The following is a 23,016-nucleotide window of genomic DNA, read 5'->3' as shown; positions in this document are numbered from 1 at the left end:
AGTAATAAACCAGTGCAGGCAACTCATTACTGAATTAAGGTAATAGGACAGAGCACATATGCTGGAAATTTATACTTAGCAAAGAATGTTATATTTAATATGTTGGAGACGATGTCACCCCTTGTGGGGTGACGGATGTTCATACAAAATATCGTATGTCACCGCTCATGGGGTACATGGGATGACACGGTAGTGTGTCCAGGCCTCTCATCTTTAGGCTATCGTGCAAAACTAGCGCCACCATTCGCTGTTGTATTGCATTGCTTGTTGACGTAAAGTGTTCATAGAGTGCAACGCGGTGCCCATTCCGTTCTCAGCACACTGTGCATTGCGCAACAGACAGTGGAATTTCTCTGACATTTGTCACCCCATATGGGGTGACATATATGCAACCATCAGAATTCAATTAATGGCAAGGTAAATAATGTGGATTGGAGTCTTATTGCTTTATTCTTACAAACTGGTAGAGATTTAGCACACAAAGGAAATTGTAAACCGTGTGAATAAAATATGTTTCTGCAAACCTGAGAATGTTCTCCAGTAATTGTCACTAGCTGGTGATATGGTTGAATCATTGCATGATGCAGCACCGGAATCTTTGCTAGTATCTCACTACACAAACTATTGTCCAATTCAGATTTGGAAAAGGTGGCATCATATTGCAAATCCGAAATGTCAACATCACTTGATTCACAACTCGAACCCTTTTCAAGTTGTTGTTCTATCTATCTATCTATCTATCTATCTATCTATTGGTAATCATGGCTTACTCAACACAAACACATATAACATGAATTAAATTCTTGTCAAAAAACTGTACATTACAAGGAACTCGTTGAAAGAAGCGTAAACCAACAGCTAACAACGAAGACCACAGTGTTCCACAACAACAAAGGTAAAAGGGCCGTCACTCTGTTGCATCATCAACCTAATAACCATACGTCACCCCAATAGGGGGACACAAAAATAGTAACTTTGAACATAAATTAGGTCTTTGATTATCATCTACAAATGAAATTACGCACATCCGTAGCCCACAACAACCCGAAATATGCATTTTCATTTCAGGTTTGCAGGTGAAATGAGGAATTTATAAAGACCACTCTCATTTAATGAAATCCATAATAAACAGTACCACTTCCCTACTGACATAGTATGCAAGAGAACTACGGAAACTCTATAATATTTACCATCCTTGCAAATATACACACTATGGGATGCAATAGTGGTGCGTTTACCCAGGGTCTGGGTGAGAGTTATAACCAGTTTTATTATTGTGAGACAACACACAAAGAGTTTTTGTCACTAGTATGTCAATAATTCTTTCTTCTACTCCTCCACGTGCCAAGACATTAGACAGGATTTAAACTGGCCAAATGAAGCTGATTAAACTATACCAGCTCACACAGAGGCTTTAGACATCCCTGGACAAGTTAGGAAGGTACAGTATTTCTGCATGCAAAACAACAATGGAGTTCATCAGGAAGAAAGTAATGCAGACTCCGTACGATGGCAGTTTAATACTGTAGGCCTCTCTTTCTTCTGATATTTTCATTAGATTGGAAGTCGTTATTGACTTCCCTGCCACATGTTTTAACATATTTATGAAGAATTAAAACTAAATAAAACAGGAAATAGAAACTGGACTATTTTAATCAAAACTAAGACAATGAATGTCAGCACGAGGCAAATAATCAATGGGACGATTTCATATTAAGTTATTCTTATTAACACAAATATTTAAATTTAACATGCAAGTACAGAGTACTACCCAGTGGAGAGCCTATTCATGCATTATAATCTACTTCTGAGTATACAAACAGATGTTTAAATGTTTCAATGCACCCCGGTTTGATACATGTAACCAACATTTCTCCATTTCAAAATTGACGTTACATGTTTTAAAAGTATGGTATTGAAGATGATCTGATTAGCAGAAAGATCTAACAATTTAATATTACCTTGTATCCAATAATCTCAATTACAAGAAATCAAATTCCCATCTAACAGCCTACACTTCTTTTAAAACTAAATGTAAAAAGAATTCTATTTTCCATTGCCAAAACTTAATCAGCTTATAAGAGGACTCCATAATTTGACAAAGTACAAAAAATAATCATTCTCATTTTCTTATTAACTCACGAGCTAGATTAAACCAACTACTAGTGTCAGATAATCAGGATATTAAAACGTGGATCAACATTTGATTATTTGCCAAAGATGGTTAGAAGGAAAAAGAACATTGAGGAAAACCTCCAATAGCAAAAGAAACACGGAAAAATGCAGGCCAATTTCCAAAAAGCCATGCAATGTTACCCAAGAAGTTTCAAATACAAAGTGCATGTTCCTACAACCCAATATGAGAGAAACCCGACATGAGTAATCTAGAAAGAAGGCATCTGGCAGCAAGCAAGTTAGATCAGAAGAAAGATCTAACAATGGTTAACAGGAAAAGTCTTTTCTTAGATGCACAGATCATCAGACCCACAAAATGGTTGTTAAAAGAAGTACCTGGACTTGTTGTCCGTTCTAGCTGGAGATGGAGACTTGCTGACATCTCGACTAGACTGAGATGGGGACCTTGAGCGGGACCGGGAGGACGACGATCTGTCATTAGCCAACTCCACCGGCTTCACCTTGGGTCCACCAGCCAGACTCAGAAGCTTGGCTTGCACGCTGGACATAGGGCGAGTCGTATCGCTACAAACCATGTATACATCAGTGCTGCCATTATTCACATATTACGAAGATAGAAATTCACGTATGAGAAAATGTAGTTACGTGACTGGTATTTAGATCCCACAGATTAATAAAGACCAAAAAGAACAACATATAATTAGGAAGAATTATACCCAATTATTTAAAGAAAAAGTGACAGAAAATCTTAAAAGATGTTTGGATTTCAGCAATATATTTCATGTACCAGCGAGTCAGAGATGAGCTATAGGTCACTATGACTGAAGTAACAAACATACAACTTATAAACATTGTGATCCACATTCCATAAGTTTGATACCAATTTAAGGCTTCCATGCAGGTAACCGTACCAGGAATATAATTAAATTGGAAGACAGACTTCTGCATAAAATGACGTTAGGCTCTTCACATATTAGAAGCTTAAGAACAAAATAACAGGAATACAGGGCGATAACAATAAAGGAATAGGGAGAGAGGGAAAGAGGCAACAGACTGACATAAACACAGTTATCAAGGTATTCATATAACCTGGAACAACCCTACCATTAAAATATCACAAAATGCGAACACTTGCACTCAAGATGAAAATCACTGAAGGCATAAAAAGCAGATGCTTCATTAAAATATAAAACACTACACAAAATCTATTAATGCTGTACAAATGTACAGGTGATTCAAAATAAATGATTGATTGAAGGGGCCCATTTTTTTGAGATTTCAAAACCAGACTATGTCTAGCCTACCTCACAGTAAAAATGGATTCCCCCTTCTGATGCGAAACGCATGCACTGTGGAAAAAAGAATCAAGACTTTGTGTGAGTTGGCACTCAATACTGTTGTGCCTCCTATATTGACCATGAAGTTGGCTAAAATTTCAATGTGATCACAGCTGCACAGCAAAACAATGTCATGAAGGTTTTTATTAGGCATGTTGGGAAATAGCATGACCATACAGAATAGTGGCAATGTGTGTTGGAGCTTTCAATGAAGGACATTGACGGCGTGGCATACATTTTACAGGGCATGGCTGAGTCACCCCAATGTCAGTGAAGAGGAATTTTTGTTATTATTATTATTATCAGTATTATTATTATTATTATTATTAATCATAATAATAAATCATAAAAATTGCCTGATATTGTCGGAAAAACATACACCTCAACAAAAGTTCGAAATATTGCCGTAAATATGTCGTGGGTTAACACATAAATAAACAAACTCTTATTTGTACTCTCAGGAGTAAGATCAAGTCCCCTCTATATGTGTGCGTGCATATGAAAAGGGACCGCATGTCAGGTATTGAGATAAAGGTACTCTCGTGTTCCATAATATGTAAATAATATCGTGTAATTGAACTGACTGCCTCCGAAAGAATTTAAGGCCTTAAATCAGCATGTAATGTTACAACATATAATTTCATAACTTTTCAGTAGAGCTGTTTAAAAATTAGGTTACTTTGTGACACAAATAACTACTAAACTATTTGGAAGTTACACTGGTGTTTACATTTTCATGTTCACTGGTATTCTGACATACAACTTTTTAAACGAAAATTACCAAAAGACATTATTAACAGTCTAATTTTTTTGTGGAGATCTATCTATCTATCTCTGAGGTTTTATGACTTGCAGAAGGTCACTTGAAGACTGGAACACTACTCCACTCTACAAAAATTATCACATACCTTAATGATTGTTAATCACAGCCAGCATAAGACACGAATATCAGTTATTCATGCTGAAGCATGCGTTTTGGGAATATTATATGCCCTTTCAACATCTGGTCCTGATGTCCTGCCTCTCCGCAGTAGCTGCAGGTGGGTTGAGACCTCTTCTTTGGGGAGAATTTTCTCGGAGTAGGTGATTTTCTCTTCTGGGTCTTACTTGTTTTTTTAGGCGTTACACTTCTTGAAGAAGATGGTGTAATTATTGGCAGAGGAGAAGAAACAGAAGCTGGCTCCATAAGATTTCCACTTGAGGTGATTGGTGGCGGTTTTGCTGGAGCAGGGAAAAATGTTACAGCAGGACATAGAATATCTTTCTTATCTTCAGATACAAAGGGTCAATTTTTTCATGGAGATACATCTGTGTATCGATGCTAAGTCCTTGAGGTTTCATGACTTGCGGAAGGTCACTGAAGTCAGTTGGTGGATCTTCTGGAAGGATGGTGTAGAGTACTTCGTCAAAAAAACAATGGATTTCTTTGTCAACACTATGCCAGCGTGCTGTTTCATATACGCAAAGTGATGTAACTGGGTTATTTGTGGAATGTTTTTCATTCCAGCACCAAACTTGTTTTTCCGGTCATAAGTAGGAATTTTTACATTTCCGAATTCTGAGCCAATTAGCAACGGGAATAATAGAGCTAGAAACCTGACAACTTTTACGGGCGACATTAGTTACATCTTCAATAACTTCACTTTCTTTTCCGGAATGCTCTCTTGAAACAACCAAAATACAAATCAGGTTGAAATTCTGCGTGTCCCACAGCAAAAATGAAATTTTGCAACTGCTGTTCTTTCCTGTCATAACTCACGACATGAGGTATCTCATTAAGATTTTGTTTTTATTTTGCCCAACACAGTTATCAACATGGATTTCTTAATGCTACTCACCTAATGAAAACGACAGTATTTATTTACCCGCAATACAAGCTTTTGGAATAATGTACGAAACAAATTTGCTAAGTGGTTCACACGCTACACCAAAGAGACCCACTTTGTAGCCTGTAAGAAAGAAAATGGGTCCAACTTGTTGCGGATCGTACGCTAAGTGCACCTGTTGGGCAAATCGAAACTATAATGCATTGTGCCTTTGTATGTATTACAGCCCAATGGACAGAGTTTCCAGTTGTCTAATCCCTTGTCTATAATTGTCTATGGTGTTTTTATAAGCAGTCCGCTCTGCTTGGATGTGATTAAGATGTTGTATAACCTTCTACATCAGACTTCATTTTTCCTCCTCGTCCATAATTGACAGTTTCCCTATTACAGTTCAATTGCTTCTACAGGTCATACAAAAATCAGTCTTGGGTTTCTGAACTACCCTGTTACCGGAAAATGTACACCAGATTGAATACCAGGACAGGAGTGATGCAGGAATTCTCTCTAATTATTTACAACTGTCAGAGTATAATGTATGAATGTACTTCTTAGACATGCTGGTTGGGAGAAGCATGAGGTCACTTCTTCGTTTCATAGGGATCCGACCTGGCAGACAAGTGCATTTTGTTCTGTGAAATTATTCATAACTTGACTGCATGTTTATGATCATCAAAAGGAATAGATTTTATCTGAGAAGTCTTTAATACGTTTCGTTGAATTTTAGGCTGCACCCCTTCTTTTTGAATTGTTCCTTTAAATTTTTTACTCTCTTAGAGCCACAAGAGAATACAAATTACAAGAATGACTGACAAACCTCCTGCCCTCTGAAGTGATAAATTGTGTTTCTTTCCTGTCAAAATTTTTCTCTTAGTAGCTGACGTCATTGGCTGGTTTCGTACTAGTGCATTTATCGCACCCATCATTAATATGTGGTGGTGATTGACATGTTCTCCACAACCATAATACAGTTCCTGACATTCTATTTTCAAAGAACGAATGAAGCTTTCAAGAAAAAAAAAAAGAACTGCGCAATTTCTTGTACAGCCACAACACTTGCTCACAAATTCTTTAACCTCCTCCATATATTCGGAGGCTGTTTGAACTTTGGGAACATCATGTAGAAAGAACACTTACGTCCGCATCAACAGAATCCTCTTGCAACTTGTCTGTTGTGGAAATTTCAAAAGGTTCACTTTCCTCAAAATCAATATGTTCACCAGAATTTTCACTTTCAAACTTGAGGGGTCACTGAAGTAGTCCGAAATAACATTTGATAATTCCAGCGGCAAGTCACTGTCTGTATATTGTTTCAAAGCTTTCACAACAACATCTCCCGCATCACTAGGGCCAAACATTGTGAGAATTATTACTCCTTATTTTGTAACCTAGTCTAATTTAAAAAATTCTAATGAACTGACATTGTGAGAATTATTACTTATTTTGGAACCTAATCTATTTTAAAAAGTTCTAATGAACTTAAATTCACAACTATACGAATAATAAGGCAAAAGCCACACTACTCCACACTACGAAATTCACTGAAAGACTGCATCGGTATCGGAAATGTTTGGGGCAGACAGGATGTTTATGAAACCTATTACCTTTAAAAATGTCTGGCTAGGGTTTATTTACCATAAGATATCCGAGTCATTTTATGCTCGCGCAGCTATGAGTGCGAGCTAGTAAGTGTGTGGAACCTCGCTTACGATGCGAAAAGTGGTCCCTTTTCTTAGCACTAAATAAACCTCATGTTTTAGCAGTGATTATTGTCAGAGGGCTTTTAAATTTACGCAGTGATTAGATGGCGGTTTAAGCAATATATAGGTATAAAAAACAAAAATTCGGCATTTTACTCCCTTGAGGGGTCTGAACGTGAACTGCTGATCGAGATGTCGTCCCTTATGCATGCACACATACATTTAAAATTTGGCTTGATTTGATGTATACTTTTCTTTAACTAGTATTCAAAATTTTGTTGAAGAGTGTATATACATAACCTCCATCATACTTCTCACATCATTTCATACATCAACAATTCAGGAATGAGTGCCTTTACATGTTTGTCTAAGTAGTGCCAAGCTTTGAAATTACTCAATTTTTGACAATTCATGGCAAATTTGGTTATTATTTTCATCGATTCAGAATCAATCGTCCTGATGGCTACGTGTGTGTTTGCGGATCCTCACAAACAGTGGACACCTACTATTTGAATGTGCTGCATTTGAAAGAAGAAGGCATGACTTGAACACTCATTTGAATTATTGCAACATTGCATTATCAAAACCCCTGTATCATTTGTTTAAGATGCCGTGCTGTTACAAATATTTCATGAACTTCATCCACTTCATTTTCCGTCGATTAGATACATGAATTCATTTTCATTGTAAAAGTGAATATGTATTTTAACTACAACCCTAGTATACTATGTAAAATAGGGTTCCAAACTGCTTTGGATATTCAATGATGATGATGATAATAATAATAATAATAATAATAATAATAATAATAATAATAATAATAATAATAATAATAATAAGTAGTGGTTTTTGGTAATGTTTTTTGACAATGAGATAAGATATTTCAAGATTAAATTTTCATAAGAACTCCTTTTCAGTGTTACATTTTACAGTGTTTTATTAACTTTTTATTTTATTTTTAAGGCTGAAGAAGGCCCAAAGGGGCTAAAACATGTACCTTTTTAAGACACATTTGTTAATTGATTGACGTGGACTAATGTACAAAGTGGTGACAAACTCCATTTCATTGTGAATACTGTGTATGTGGAAGAAGTATTTATTACGATTTTGGTTTCCAAATTTACATATATAGGTCTTCTAGGATATACGCTAATCGTGTGTTACGAAATGCGAAAGGTTTGAAATAATGAAGCGATTTCTTGTGCAGGAAAATACGTGTGATGACATTACCGTGACTAGTGACGCTAGTAATAAACCGAAAATAGTTTTAAAACTTAGAGAGGAATACTCGAAAAATGGCCCTGTTTACTGCCTTCCTCAAAATCTCATTCATACGTGTTTTGCAGTGTGTGTAGCCGCGATTTATCAGACGCGCATGATGCAGAGATGCCAACTTTCAAGAAAGGCAATTTGTAATGCAGCCCTTAGGGCACGAGGAGGGGGACTGGGGGGCGGGGCCACGGCGGCCGTAGAAGTTTTTTCTCGTGATCTTACTTACTTATCATTAAAAAATCAAATAACAACATACAATTCAACAGATGTAACACATTCAAAGACTGGCATGTAAAGAGTGTACTGTATGATTCTTACCTGCCTTTTCTTTTTCCTTTACATCGCACCAACACAGATATGTCTTATGGTGACGATGGGATAGGAAAGGCCTGGGAGTGGGAAGGAAGCGGCCGTGGCCATGCCTGGTATGAAAATGGGAAACCACGGAAAACCATCTTCAGGGCTGCCAACAGTGGGATTCGAACCCACTATCTCCCGGATGCAAGCTCACAGCCGCACGCCCCTAACCGCATGGCCAACTCGCCGGGTGAACCTGCTAAATTAACAGGTTATCTGCAGAACATATCTGAGTGGAGGTTGAAGGATCATTTCTTTTGTTGAGTACTGTAGTTGCTCCCTTAGCAGCTTGTACTGTAGTTCCTGTTCGGTAAACGTGCACTGGTGACATGCTTTTTCTTTTGATATCATTTGCATCCTCGGCACTAACAGACCATTTAACAGTTCAGAGTTCATATTAGCACGGAATTCAATCTTGTCCTTCCTCATCACGCGCATCTGAAAAATCATGGATACACACACTACAAAACACGTGTGAGTGAGACTTTGAGGAACGCAGTAAACAGGACCATTCTTTCGAGTTTTCCTCCTTAAATTGTTGAACTATTTTTGGTTTATTACTAGCGTCACTACTCATGGTAACGTCATCACACGTATTTCCTGCACAAGAAATCGCCTTATTATTTCAAACCTTCTGCATTTTGTAACACACGATTAGCATATAGGTATCATAGAAGAGTAATATATGTACATTTGGCAACCAAAATTGCAATAAATACTTCAACAGTCACACACACAGTATTCATAATGAAACAGAGTTCGTTACCACTTTGCCGCCAAAACAAAGACAAAAGAACTCTCAAACTTACAAGGAAGTCTAATCATGTGACGAACAAAGACAACAATTCCGCAAGATATACCACTTCACAGGTGCCTATTTTTTCGGTACTGGAAGCACACTGCGTTCGACGCGTGAAAACTTGAAATATTCTTTAACGAGGGACAGGAAAGGGGTATAAATGATTACTGAGAAATCTGAAAACCATATTCTGAAATTTCAAGCTGTAATGGCATTCACTGTGTATCCTTTTGATCACTTCATACACTTAGATTTAAAATCAACAAAAAATCGTAATTTGTGGTGCGTGATTCATAAAGGCGTAATTATGATGGGCAATTCGTAATTATTATGACTGAATCGTAATAGTTGGCATCTCTGTATACTCATGGGTATAATACAAAAACCTATGCTACAGAGCTATTTTTTCTAAAAGCTCTATTTTGTCTACGCCAATTTTTGGATCTTATTTCAATGGATGGATTTGAATAATTAGTAATTTTATAAATTTCAACAATGAGGCAGATGATACATATCAGGGACCTTCCAAATGTTTAGACATTTATCCGATTATGACCTACCTACCTGCAAAATAAGTTCCAGAACAGAACATCGCATTTGATAAGTCACTAATCCTACGGCAGAGTAGGTTGAATTTTATACAAAATATATCTCTAAAATCTGCAAAATTTTGCAATAAAATTGTACAAGTTATGTGAGTCAAGTTCAGGATATCTTTGGTCATTTATAATGCATTTATAATACATGAAACAACACATATCAACAAACACAACAAAAACTTATGCTATTGTTTTGTAGCTTATAGAACCACTCCTCAACAAAAGATACACGCTGCAGATGGATAATTTTTATAATTAACCTGCTTTGGCTCATTAAGTTACAATAATCGAAAACTGACTATGTAGGAACATTGCACCTCAACAGAAAGGACGTCCCGAAAGATGTGGAGATGTGATCAACGCAAAACTAAAAAAGAGGGAATTTATAGCTCAGCATTCCGACCAGGCTTCCGTCTTAAAGTGGCGGTGTAAGAACGATGTCACAATGATTTCTACATTTCATGGGGCAGAAATTGTCATGAAAAAACGTGGTCAGGAAAAAAGAAAGCCTGTTTCTAATCAGACTATGATGACCACATGGGTGGAGTCAATCCGAAAAATAAGCTACTTCATGGTTATCTTTCAGAAAGGAAAAAGATAGCCAAAAGATAACCAAGTGGTATATCAATTTATTCAGGAGGTTATGGAATGTTTAAATTCTGAACTCAATGATCATTTGCCGGAGAAATTCACCCGAAACTAGCATAAATCATTTTAAATTGAGAGTGAATGTCATCCGGGCACTGCCTGTGGAACGTTCAGGTTCATTTGACAGAAAGATGCCTGGATACCATTCTTCGGAGGGGAAAAATGTACCCCGTCTCACTTAAAGGCATTTCCCTGAGAGAATTCCACCAACAAAGAGAAAGGGTAGGCCAACCAAACGATATGTCATGTGCTACAAAGAGAAAACTCAGAGAGAGACAGTGTTGTGGCATCTAGACTGTGAAGTGGGTCTCTGCATTGACGGATGTTTCAAGATGTTCCAGGCCAAAATGTTTCAGGACGTTCCAGACCAAACTCAACTAAGGTAAGATGGCAACATATTTTCTGGAAGAATGGAGTTTTCTAAATATGCATGTAAAAGTATTATCAAAATCAATAAAATAGTGCGTACCTAAGTTAGGTTACTTGCACGCATCTGAGAAAATGTAAACACCACGTTCAGAACTCCTCCCGCAGCACATAGACGACGGGACATTCAAATCCATCACACTTGAGGGGCTAATGATATTGGTTTTTGGAACATAATTTCTGTCTTTTAGCATGATATTTTGAGACCAATTTTAGCTACAATATTTTCGAAGTTCTGATATCTGTGTCTTGGCTTCATCTAAGTAAGTTGCTAGTAATGCCAAGTCGTCAGCGAAATCAAGGCAATTCATTTTGATTTGCATGTCTATTTTTATTTTGGGGCAAGGGAATGGCATTTCTTAAACCATTCCCTCATCACCATTTCTAGAGTGCAGTTGAACAGTAGGGGTAAGAGTCCATTACCCCGGCGTAGATCTGTTTTGATCTCGAATGGTGCCGATAATTCACCCCTGAACTTCACTTTTGATTTTGTGTTTGTGAAGGTTAATTTTATCATCTTTACTAACTTGGGGTGTAACCTGAGGAGTCTTAGAATTTTTGTCGCGATTTCCTGTGGTGCTATCTTATGCTTTCTTGAAGTCTGTAAATGTTATCACCATCAATATCTTTTCCAGTTGTAAGCCATTATAAGCTAGATACTCACGATCTGATTAGGACAGGTGGACAGCTGCTCCAGGTTGTAAAATTTCCCTGCTATTCTCCTAGTTCCTTCTCAAATTGTGACCTGATTCTGTTAAGGATGATTCTTAACCATTTGGCGTACTTTGACGGATCTCTCCGTCCTCGCTCCCAATTGCACTCCAGTACAATGACGGATCTCTCCGTCCGCGTGTAGTGTCTATTTCCGGACCCGCTTAAAGCCAGTTTCCTTTGTGAAATAATTTAATATTAGTAAGGTAACCTCGACAGATGGAAGCACTGTTTTATTTCATTGATGTATTCGATAAACACTTCTGTGCAGTTATTCCGTGGAAAGAATAACCTGTATCTTAGCAACCTCATTGTAAGCGAAATCATAGCTGCCTCCAGAGTTCAGTGACGGAGATATTATACAGAAACTTTTAGAAGAGAGCGATATTGACATAGAAATAAGCAATGAAGAATTTAGTGGAAGTGAATGTAGTGAATGTAGTTCGTGTGACATTGACGTGAGCGCCGGTAGGGGTGAACAAAGTACTGTTTTGCCGTCAAATGTGTCACTGAATTTTAGGCCTACATCTGATGCCACACCAAGAGCTTCTAATCATATTTTACGCAAAAGGAATGGAACTGGGAGCACGTAAGTAATACTCCAGAGTACCATTCATGCATCGAAACTGGTGAAATAAATAGTGTTGTTCAAAGGCACCTAGGACAATGCCCGATAAATAGTGTTGTTCAAAGGCACCTAGGACAATGCCCGAACTATTGTGAACGAATTTGTAACGGCATACTTTTGGGAACATCTAACCAAAGAAACAAATTCTTACACAAGTAAATGTCTTGTATCAGCTGCCGAGGAAATAAATAGGGTAATGTCATATGAAAAGGAACACTGGTTTCCCGTATCTGTGGATGAAATGAAGGCTGGATTACTTTGAAGTGGTAAAGTATGATGGCAAGAAATGCAGACCCAATCTTGTTATTGACTACAACTGTGGTATGGGTAATATATTAGTAATAATAACAACGTAAACGTTTCCACCTTTTCAATACTAAAATATATTCACAAAATTATAAATTACACGGTACTAGTTTCGACTCATCTAGGGGTCATCATCAGCAGTATTGGAGCAAAGATCACTTTTGGCGAAATCCTAAGAAAATGTTATTTTAAAGAATAACAAGTGAAATGAGATGTTATTATGGTAATAGTTAATAATACAAGGAATATACATACTAAGAGGTTTTTAACAAAGAATAAAGTATAAATGGGGTGTTGTAAAAATATGTATATTCCTTGTATTATTAACTATTACCATAATAACATCTCATTTCACTTGTTATTCTTTAAAATAACATTTTCTTAGGATTTCGCCAAAAGTGATCTTTGCTCCAATACGGCTGATGATGACCCCTAGATGGGTCGATAATAATGTTATTTGCTTTACGTCCCACTAACTACTTTTTAAGGATTTCGGAGACGCCGAGGTGCCGGAATTTACTCCCGCAGGAGTAAATCTACCGACACGGGGCTGTCGTATTTTAGCACCTTCAAATACCACCGGACTGAGCCAGGATCGAACCTGCCAAGTTGGGGTTAGAAGGCCAGCGCCTTAACCGTCTGAGCCACTCAGCCCGGCAGATGGGTCGAAACTAGTACCGTGTAATTTATAATTTTGTGAATATATTTTAGTATTGAAAAGGTGGAAACGTTTACGTTGTTGTTATTATTATTACTTATATATTATTCTCAGTTCAATACGGACCAAAAACATGAAATTCATAACCATTAATGTGGTATGGGTGGTGTTGATTCCCATGACCTGAGACTCACATCACTCCTCCTGATGAAGTATATAAAAGGATACAAAAATATGTACTTCTACATGCTAGACATGATACTTCTGAATTCCAACATCATTCATCGCCTCCTCAACCCTGACAAGAAGCGAGCAGGTTTTACCAGCTTCCAGATCAATTTAGCCGAACAGCTGTTGGCAAGTGTGACCTTCCCTGACTATTCAAAATGAGGATGTCCAAGCCCTGGAGATACACCACTGAGACTTCAGGGGAAGCACTGGGGACACTTTCCAACCAAAATACCCCCAACAAACAAGGTTCTCCCATCATGGAGATGCAAAGTCTGTATGACACGGGGTCCGAGGAAGGAATCTTCATTTGAATGCCACCGATGCAAGGTGGCGCTACACGTAGATTACTGTTTTGTGATCTACCATCTACTTTATAAAGTACACCTGACAGTAGTTTGGATATTTCCTCTCAAAGCATGCTTTTTCAGTGTCGGTGATAATATCATGTAAAGTAATGAAAATAAATGGTACATGAAGGCGTAAATAAGTTCAGTTAAATGGTATGTGTGTACACTTTATGTTCATTTAGAATTTTATCCAATTCTTTCCTTTCTATGTATTTCTCTCGAATATTTCTTGTTTCTTTACAGTCCTTAATCAAATGTGCCACTTCCATGTTTGAATTACATAAAATACATTTATTTTCGACATTTTTTTCTCTTAAAGCTTTATTTTTATACACTTTCATCAACCACCAGATTATTCCTCTCATTTCCCTTTTTGTTAACATTTGTGTCCTTATAGTCATATTCTCACTTATTTTACAAAATTCTAGTAGTGTTCTCTTGCTGTTACATTCTGCCCTAATTGTTTGTCTTTCTATATCTTTCACTCTTTGAACTATTTTCTTATGCAATCTCCTGTCTTCCCTTGAAATATTACTTATCCAGTATGATCCCAATCCTATATACTCTAGAAGCTTCTTCACCCCATCCACCCAGTAGCCTTCGTTTAGATGTTTCATTTGGTGCTGATAGGCTAAGCGTAATATTACACACACACACACACACACGCACGCACGCACGCACGCACACACACATCCCGTCTTTAATCTCAACCAATACTTGACTATTCATTTTGCAATATCAGCCCGTATACTCACCCCTTCACAAATCATTCTTACTCCACTGCTTGCAGTACAGTTTGGTAGTCCCTTAATTACTTTGGCATATTTGCTAACGATTACATCTAATGCTACACTTCCCTGATCTATTCCCCAAATTTCTAATCCAGACAACACCTTAGCTTTAAGTATTGCATTAAATATGTTTTCCTGAATTTTGTATTCTACGTTAGGCATCTTTTTATCTAATATTTTTATACTAGCCAAGGTACTTATTCCCCTCATTTTCGATCTTTTTATTTGGTCAGACCAACTACCATTACTACTTATAATTGTCCCTAAGTATTCGATTTTTCTGACCGCTTCTAACTTTGTCTTACCCATCCACCACTGTTCACTCTTAGAAAGTTTTACACCCCTTTTACAAACCATTACTCTGATTTTCTGTGGGTTAACCTTTAAGTTCCACTGTTTACAGTAGTTCTCTACCTCATTAATACTATTTTGCATCTTGTTGGGTGTTAATGCAAGTAGAATGGTATGTGAATGGTTAAAAGGATTTTGTACATAATGACTAGGAATGATATTCCCCTGTAGTTGCTGGGATCTGTTTTGTCGGCTTTATTGTGTAGTAGGTGGACTGGATGGATGATGGCTGTTGTCCAGTGTTCTGAAATATCTTCTTTCATCCATATATGTTTGACAATCTGTTGAAGGAAAATTTTAGCTGATCTTCCCGTATATTTGTAGATATCTACAACGGTCTCATCTTCTCCTGGTGCTTTGTAATTTTTTGACGCAACCACTGCTTGGTAAAATCCTTTTATTGGGGGGAGGTTGATGTTTTCTGGTGGTGGTGTTATTGCAGTGTTTGTGTTCATGTTAGGAGTTCCGTCAGTTCCTCGCAATTTACGAGTTCAGTGAAATATATAGCCAACATTTGCACACTGCCTTTAAAGTAATGGGCCAGCTTACCAAATTCATCCTTCATTAGTAGGGTTGGAAATTTGCATTTTTAGAGTTGCTGTTTGAAGATTATGTATTAATCTCTGAACTGTGTTTTGTTGAATTCTTCTTCAATTAATGTCAATGAAGTCTCTTAATTCTTCTTGAGATTCGGGTGATTTCCCTTCTTTGCTATACTAGATTTTGCAAGGCTGATCCTGATTTTCTGGAATTGATGCAATAGCCATGCATGATGTCTTTTTACTCGGTCTTCAAGATTGTCCATAATTTTTATTTTTTCATTGCTTTTTGGCAACTTCCATTTTTGATTAGCAGGAGATGGTATATTTTTCTTTCAGATTTATGGGTGTGGTTCTGTAATTTCTTTTAGGGAGTAGTTTTAATTTTCTATTCCTCAAAGGACTTTGAAGTTGTAGATTTCTTAGTGGAATGGTTTTTCCATAGACATGATCTAGTTGCTCCAGAACTCCTCCCACAGCACATAGACGATCGGACATTAAAATCCACCACACTGAGGGGCTAATGATATTAGATTGTGGAACATAATTTCTGTCTTTTTGAATGATATTTTGAGGCCAATATCATTCTGAAAATTGATTGGCAAATGAAGTATGTTACCTCCTAAAACATGGGCAGAAGCATTACTTCCAACAACCCTGCACCAGTATATACAATAGTAAGTTAGTTTATGTTACATAGTACAAATCAGTTTCTACGATATTGTTAATGTTGTGTAAACTAGTAAATGATTATGTTACCTCGTAAAATATGGGCAAAAGTGTTACATCCAAGCACCCTGCACCAGTATATAAAATAGTATGGTAGTATGTGTTACATAGTACAAATACCTACTCTTGAATGGATTAAATACTATTCAGTTTAGGCAATTTGCATTCAATTCATGATAACTGTTAAAACAACTTGTCAAATTCCTGATTCTCGTACTCCATTGTTTGGGTTATTTTTATAAGCTCTGGGTATTTTAGAGGTTAATATGAAAAGCGGTAATTTTTCAGGCAATTGGAAATATACAAGATATATAATTCACAGTGCTTTTAAGCCATTAGCACACTTTAGAATGCAATAATGTGACAGATGTTTTTGCGGGAATCCTGTTGGAAATGTATCCATTGTAACTTAACAGAATTTCAGTCTGGCAAGCAAAACAAGTTCAAACCTAATATATAACACTAACATAACTGTATAAAATACACACTATTAAGCAAAGAACAACATGTTGTATTCTAAAAGAACATCCTCAGATTATATCAAATCTCTTTAGACGATGTTCATATACATACAATGTTGTTAACGTTGTGTAAACTAGTACTACTCCACCAGGGAATTGTTACCGCTAGACATGGAGCGCGGCTGTTGTGTATACATTACGTCAGCTCGCCACGGTAAGGCTGCCGCGGACGGGAGATGGGCAAGAGGGGGAACTCCAGTACAGTCGTACAATTACAACAGTACCACTAACCTGCTTGAAGTTACATTGTACTAGGCGATGACGGTCCTGCACACAAAGGATAGATACAAGGTTCTTCACCAGCTGCGTCGGTCTCACTATTCTCACAATTGTCCGTACCAGGTTCACTTGCAGTATCAGTATCCATATCACTTTGTTCAGTGTTGTCACGACACTCATTTTCATTTGTATTTTCTTCATCACTATCATCACTGTCAAGGCCAACATTTATGATTACATTTTCTATGGCTTCCTCCATTAATCCATCCCTGTACCAATAACTTTCCTCAATTGTTCATACTTTTTCGCAAGATTTTGCCCAGTCCTGTTGAGTGATTTCGCGTAAAGAAGTGTTGCTCAGTTCCTTGAGGGTTTTTTTTAGCAGCAATCTTTTGTTTTAACAAATTCCAAATAAGTTCAATTGGATTAAGGTCACAATGGTACGGAGGGAGCCTTATGACAGTAAACCCCTTTTGTTCTAACATTGTATCCACTCTATATGCCGGTTTTGGCTTATTACGTGTTATAAGTTTCAAAAGTTCATCTCGTCTCCAAGTGGGATCACAATATATGTTATGCTGAGTAAGTCATTCCACCATTTCAGCCTTACGAGATGCGTTAGAGGGGGGCTTTATTGACTTGCACAGCATGATAGGACGCGTTATTGTTAACAACTATGTTCTCGGGTGGAATATTTAGAATAAGTTTATCTTCTACCCTTTTCTGATAATTGCAGCTATTCATTTCATCACGGTCATCTTGTGATTTGGATTTTGAGTCATAAATTAAATCTGCTCCCTCTATGAAACCCATTTTGCCTCCCACATGGACAACAATAGCTCGTTGTCCTGGACTGTGATTCATCATAACCCCTGCGGCATCTTCACGATGCCAACATTTTTATTTTTATAGTGTAGTGTGTATGAACCCACGTTTCATCCGTGTACACTAGTTGTTGTTTTTTTCATCCGTGTACACTGTGTTTTTTTTTTGCTAGTTGCTTTACGTCGCACTGACACAGATAGGTCTTATGGCGACGATGGGACAGGAAAGGGCTAGGAGTGGGAAGGGGCTGCCGACAGTGGGGTCCGAACCTACTCTCTCCCGAATACTGGATACTGGCCGCACTTAAGCGACTGCAGCTATCGAGCTCGGTCTGGTTTATTTAGACCCTTCGCGTTATTTCTTATAGTTCGCAAGTAGTCCGCACGTCTAGCAACAATGTCTGACCTTTCTGCGAGGATAGTTCGCTTATTTTTACACTTTCGGAAATAAAAACCCATTTCTTTTACAATTTTCCGGAAAGTTTCCTTTCCTCCCTTAAACTGTATTTCATGTTTCACAAATACAAGCTGTTTCCGCAGTGTTGCAATTTCTTTCTTTGGTTCATAATACTCTAGGAATTTTCTACGAATAGGACATTTATCAAAGTCATCTATAGAAATCACTTTTCTTTCAGACCATTTTTTTTCGTGGTGTTGTAACCTTTTCGCCGGTTTGCTCCGCCTTTTCAATGTCTTTCAAAATATTTCTTACGTTTTTTTCGGACTTACCAACCGTATGTGCCGTCCTTAAAATTGCTTTTTGAAGAGGTATAATTACTTTGTTCTCTTTTTTCTCTTGCTTACAAAACTGCACGACATTGTATATCATTTTCTTCTCCGCGGAATGAGTCCATTTCCCCCCCCCCTTTTTCTGTTTCGGTGTTTCCATTATTATTATTATTATTATTATTATTATTATTCGTCCTATGTACTGTGTACTATATGTTAAAGTACATCTACTCCACGAACAATATAGTCTATTAACTGGTTTTTCACTTACGTACGTACTTACTTACACGGGTTTACTTATCTACAATGCACGAATCATTCACTCACATGACATGCGATGAGGTTTCGCTGGCGACAACTGCACTTCTATCGCAGGCGTGTAGCTGGGCGGAGAGCATTAGTTCCGATTTCCGCCACCGGCAACAATTCGCTGGCTGGGTTATAAATGATTATGAATTAGTGATGTTATGTTCATATGTTATGCATAATAGTGTGTATTTTTTAAGGGTACGTTATAGTGTTATATAATGTTTGAACTCATGTATTTTACATTTTTAAGTTACATTCAACTAGGTCGACACTGGAAAGTAGGGTTTTGTCGGACATGTCGGTGTTTCACATGTTAGCATCTGTGCTACCCGCAAACACACATACAGATGATAAACAATGCTAGGTCATAAATCTGTTGGGCATGCGCACAGCTATGACGGGAAATACTAAACATAACATGATGTACGTTCTGTGATGGTTATGGTCGCTGATTTTTGCACTAATGGTGCAATGGATAAGAGTTTCACTAGAAATAAACCAAAAATCAGATACAGAAAACATTCAAGGCAAAACCCCACTCCAATCAAGCTACTGATCCCAGTAATCCTAACAATCCTGATCTTACCAGTTATTTATTTATTTATTTATTTATTTATTTATTTATTTATTTATTTATTTATTTATTTATTTATATGCTTTCCAGCTGAGCTCAAAGTTACGAATAAACCGCTTCTGAAGTTTTGATGTGTATGTGCTTTTTTTTCCCTGTCTCCTTCCAATCTGCTTGTGATTAGTGACTAGCAGAACTGAATATTTAATGCATTGGATAACTATTGAGAATCAAAACTTACATTCGAAATCATATTCTCGAGTTCAACATAACCTTTTAAAAGTCTGTGTAGGCCTAATTTATGCAGTACAAAATTTCCAGAAACTTACTATAAACAGTATACCAGTGACCAAATTACAATGGAAGATAAAAAAGAATGGATTTTGGCATCACCTTGAGTACTTTTGTATCTGGTGTGCTTTATTTGATTACACTGAAAACTACTTGCTATCAATTGGTGTTCGGTTTGGCGTTATTTATTAGGTTTTTCTATAAGCTTGGCTGATCAACGTTACAGACATAAAAGAAGTTTTCACGAAGTTTCTCCTTGAAAACTGGCAAAGTTTCCCTGGTAAAACTAAATGTACAGCATAGAGATTTTTAACTCAGTAATTAATAACAGAAGCCGTCCGCACGGTCTAGCTTGTCTGCCTCTCACCCATAGACCCCGGGTTTGACTCCCGGCCATGTCAGGCATTTTTACTTGGACATGAGGGCTGGGTCTAGGTCCACACAGCCTACGATTACCGTTAATTGAGGAGCTATCAAATGGCGAGATGGCGATCCCGGTCTAGGGAGCCAGGAATAATGGCCGAGAGGATTAGCCACACTGACCATGCATTACCTCATAATCTCCAGACCTTTGGAGTAAGCAGTGGTGGCTTGGTAGGTCAAGCCCCAGCCGGCGGTAGTTTGGTTTGTTTTACGGGTGTTTGTTAGATTATAATTATACCTATTTAATTGTGAAGTTTAACAAAATTGTTGGTAGTTTTAATTCGTGCCTGGATTTTCGCTGTTTTGCTGTATTTTTTCCGTGCCTCAAAATCAGAATATTGAGGTTCCAGTGTATACATTATTTATAAGAATGGTTTACCAAGCACATTCTCCAGAACCATATAGTTTTTGTAGGTTTCAATTTAAGGATTTTGCACCTGTTTGAATCTGGGAAAATATCCTGACATACATAAAAAAACCTAAGCATCTGTCAGACTGTGTTTACAACATCGCACCAACAATGTGCTATGCCGACTGGCAGATTACGCTGATAAATTTGGTCAACTACCAGTGTCACATAATAAAACATGTTTATATGATTCTAAATGAAATGGATTCAAACTTTTCCCAATTCTTAATTAAATGATTATTCATTCTTTTATTGTAGTAGTCTTTCCTTGGGTTCTGTTTCCCTGGATATATGCTCATAACTTTGGAGGCGCCACTTTTTGTAATATATCAGATTTTATCTATGAAAGTGTACATTTATATCATATTTTAAATTACTTTTCTGTTTCTATATTCACTCGTTCGTGCTCAATAAAAGTAAATAATAATGAAAAGTCTACAAGTTACATTCTTGAATGATAATGGTTAGAAGCACAAAATTCAATACATCATGCTAAATGCACCAAATAAATATTACCGCAAGAACTACATGATACCGAGAATGCGTTTCATATCTAGCTTTTGAAGCAAAAGACTGAACAAAAGCTGAACTTTCAAACAAATACCACCATATGAGAAAGATTAAATCTAAAACAAAAAATAACCATTAAAATGTTTGAGAAATTTACGAGGGTTGAACGGCTGAAAACAAACAACACACTCTGTTAAGGGATTCATTGTCCCGTGCTGTTAAATAAATAGTAGTTAACGCAAGACAGCAACCGGCCAGCAGGCTCTCTCATATACGTTTGCTATCCTCAAGAGTGAGCTGCAGCGCTTAACGTCGAATAACATGCTATATTCAAATGGAGGTTTCGTTCATAACCGAGGAGCATCGGCCATTCATACATAAAAGCCATGAAAGAGTACACTTCATACTATATGTTGCAAAAAAAAAAAAAAAAAGGAAAAAACCATAGTTTGATGAACATACCTCGGATATTGTAAGAGCCTCATATGATAAAGGCTGGAGAAGCATCATCTGTTGTATATACTAAGATGACTCATTTAAATTCTATAGCACATGCCTTCCATTGTGTGGCAGAAGTGGTAAGGTGCAGTTATACCAAAGTAGATTTGCTCATTTCATCAGAGAAAATACAGTAGAAGTCTGTTATAGTGATAATTCACAACGGCAAAAAATTTATTTGTGATAGCGGATTGTCGTTACATCAGATTATTTGTAAAAATCTGGTAAGAAAAAAGACCCACACACATTAAATTCAGTATGCAACGGCAATCAATTTCTTCAACACTTACGTTTTCTCATATTTTCATACCACACTTTACTCTTTAGTTATTTTTTTAAATTCCAAGACAACGTGAAAGCGTATGCTCAATTTCATTCTGAGAATAATGGAGCATCACTCAGTGGCTTATGTGGCAAACGTTTCAATTTTCTTATTCAAACAGCGCCATCTAACTTAACCTCCTATAAATCATGAAAACCTATATCAAGCTCCAGTAGAGTAATGATAATATTTTTTCTATATATTTAAATGGGAACAGCATTACCGGAATTTAACAAGATGCAAGAAATACTATAAAACATCATTAATGCGTTCCTCATTACAGTGATTTCTCGCTTAGCACCTGGTAAATTCGAAGTCCCAATTCACATCGTTTAAAATCTATATAAAATTAAGTCGCGTATAGAGTCACAAATTTTCACTGTTACTGCTTAGTATGATCACATTTTTCCTAGCCATAAAAATGTTCTTTTTCATAACTTGTGAAAGGGCAGTGATCTCCAACGCAGATTGAAGACCTTGCCACAGGGGACAGGTCAGATAAAGTAGCGCAAAAAAGTTGTGCGAAATGGGACATTGCCTTGAATTCCTGAACTTTACAGAGTAAATTATACCTGCAGGAAGCAAAACCATTAAGAGTGATACATTGCAGGGAAGCTAATATTTGTCGTGTGATAGCCTACGTACGTATTAGGAACATAATCGTGTGAAGTTGCCTAGTGGGTGCGTATTTGTCTTGTGGTATGGCTACAGAAAAAGTCATGCAACTGCTGATTAATGAAGACGAAATTAATATCCAGTAAGTCGACAGGCATTTGCATGTTTCAACGGCTGCCCGCAAGTTGAAACTTGCACCTTTGAGTTTCAACTCGAGTCAATCAAAGTCTTGTCATATTGAAGTTGACAGGCAAAGTCATTCTCTGGCACATCAATCAATCAATCAATCAATCAATCAATCAATCAATCAATCAATCAATCAATCAATCAATCAATCAATCAATCAATCAATCAATCAATCAATCAGTCAGTCAGTCCTGATCTGCA

The 23,016-nt window shown here is 37.2% G+C and overlaps 1 protein-coding gene across 3 annotated transcripts in view; it reads right to left on the bottom strand.

The window, feature by feature from the left end:
- Positions 1–23,016, bottom strand: part of Srrm1 (Serine-arginine repetitive matrix 1) — a 638,713-nt gene that overhangs the window by 343,305 nt on the left and 272,392 nt on the right. For 2 of the 3 annotated variants that reach the window (XM_067135198.2, XM_067135197.2), the window contains exon 8: positions 2,512–2,700. The exons of the other annotated variant lie outside the window; for it this stretch is intronic. In XM_067135198.2, the coding sequence (XP_066991299.2) occupies positions 2,512–2,700 (189 nt within the window). The remainder of the gene's footprint in view (positions 1–2,511; positions 2,701–23,016) is intronic. 3 annotated transcript variants of the gene reach the window in all.

This window comes from Anabrus simplex, chromosome 1 (genome assembly GCF_040414725.1).
Source record: "Anabrus simplex isolate iqAnaSimp1 chromosome 1, ASM4041472v1, whole genome shotgun sequence".
Lineage (NCBI taxonomy): Eukaryota > Metazoa > Arthropoda > Insecta > Orthoptera > Tettigoniidae > Anabrus > Anabrus simplex.
Note: the sequence above shows the minus strand (reverse complement) of the source record. Positions and strands in the feature narration are given on the sequence as shown.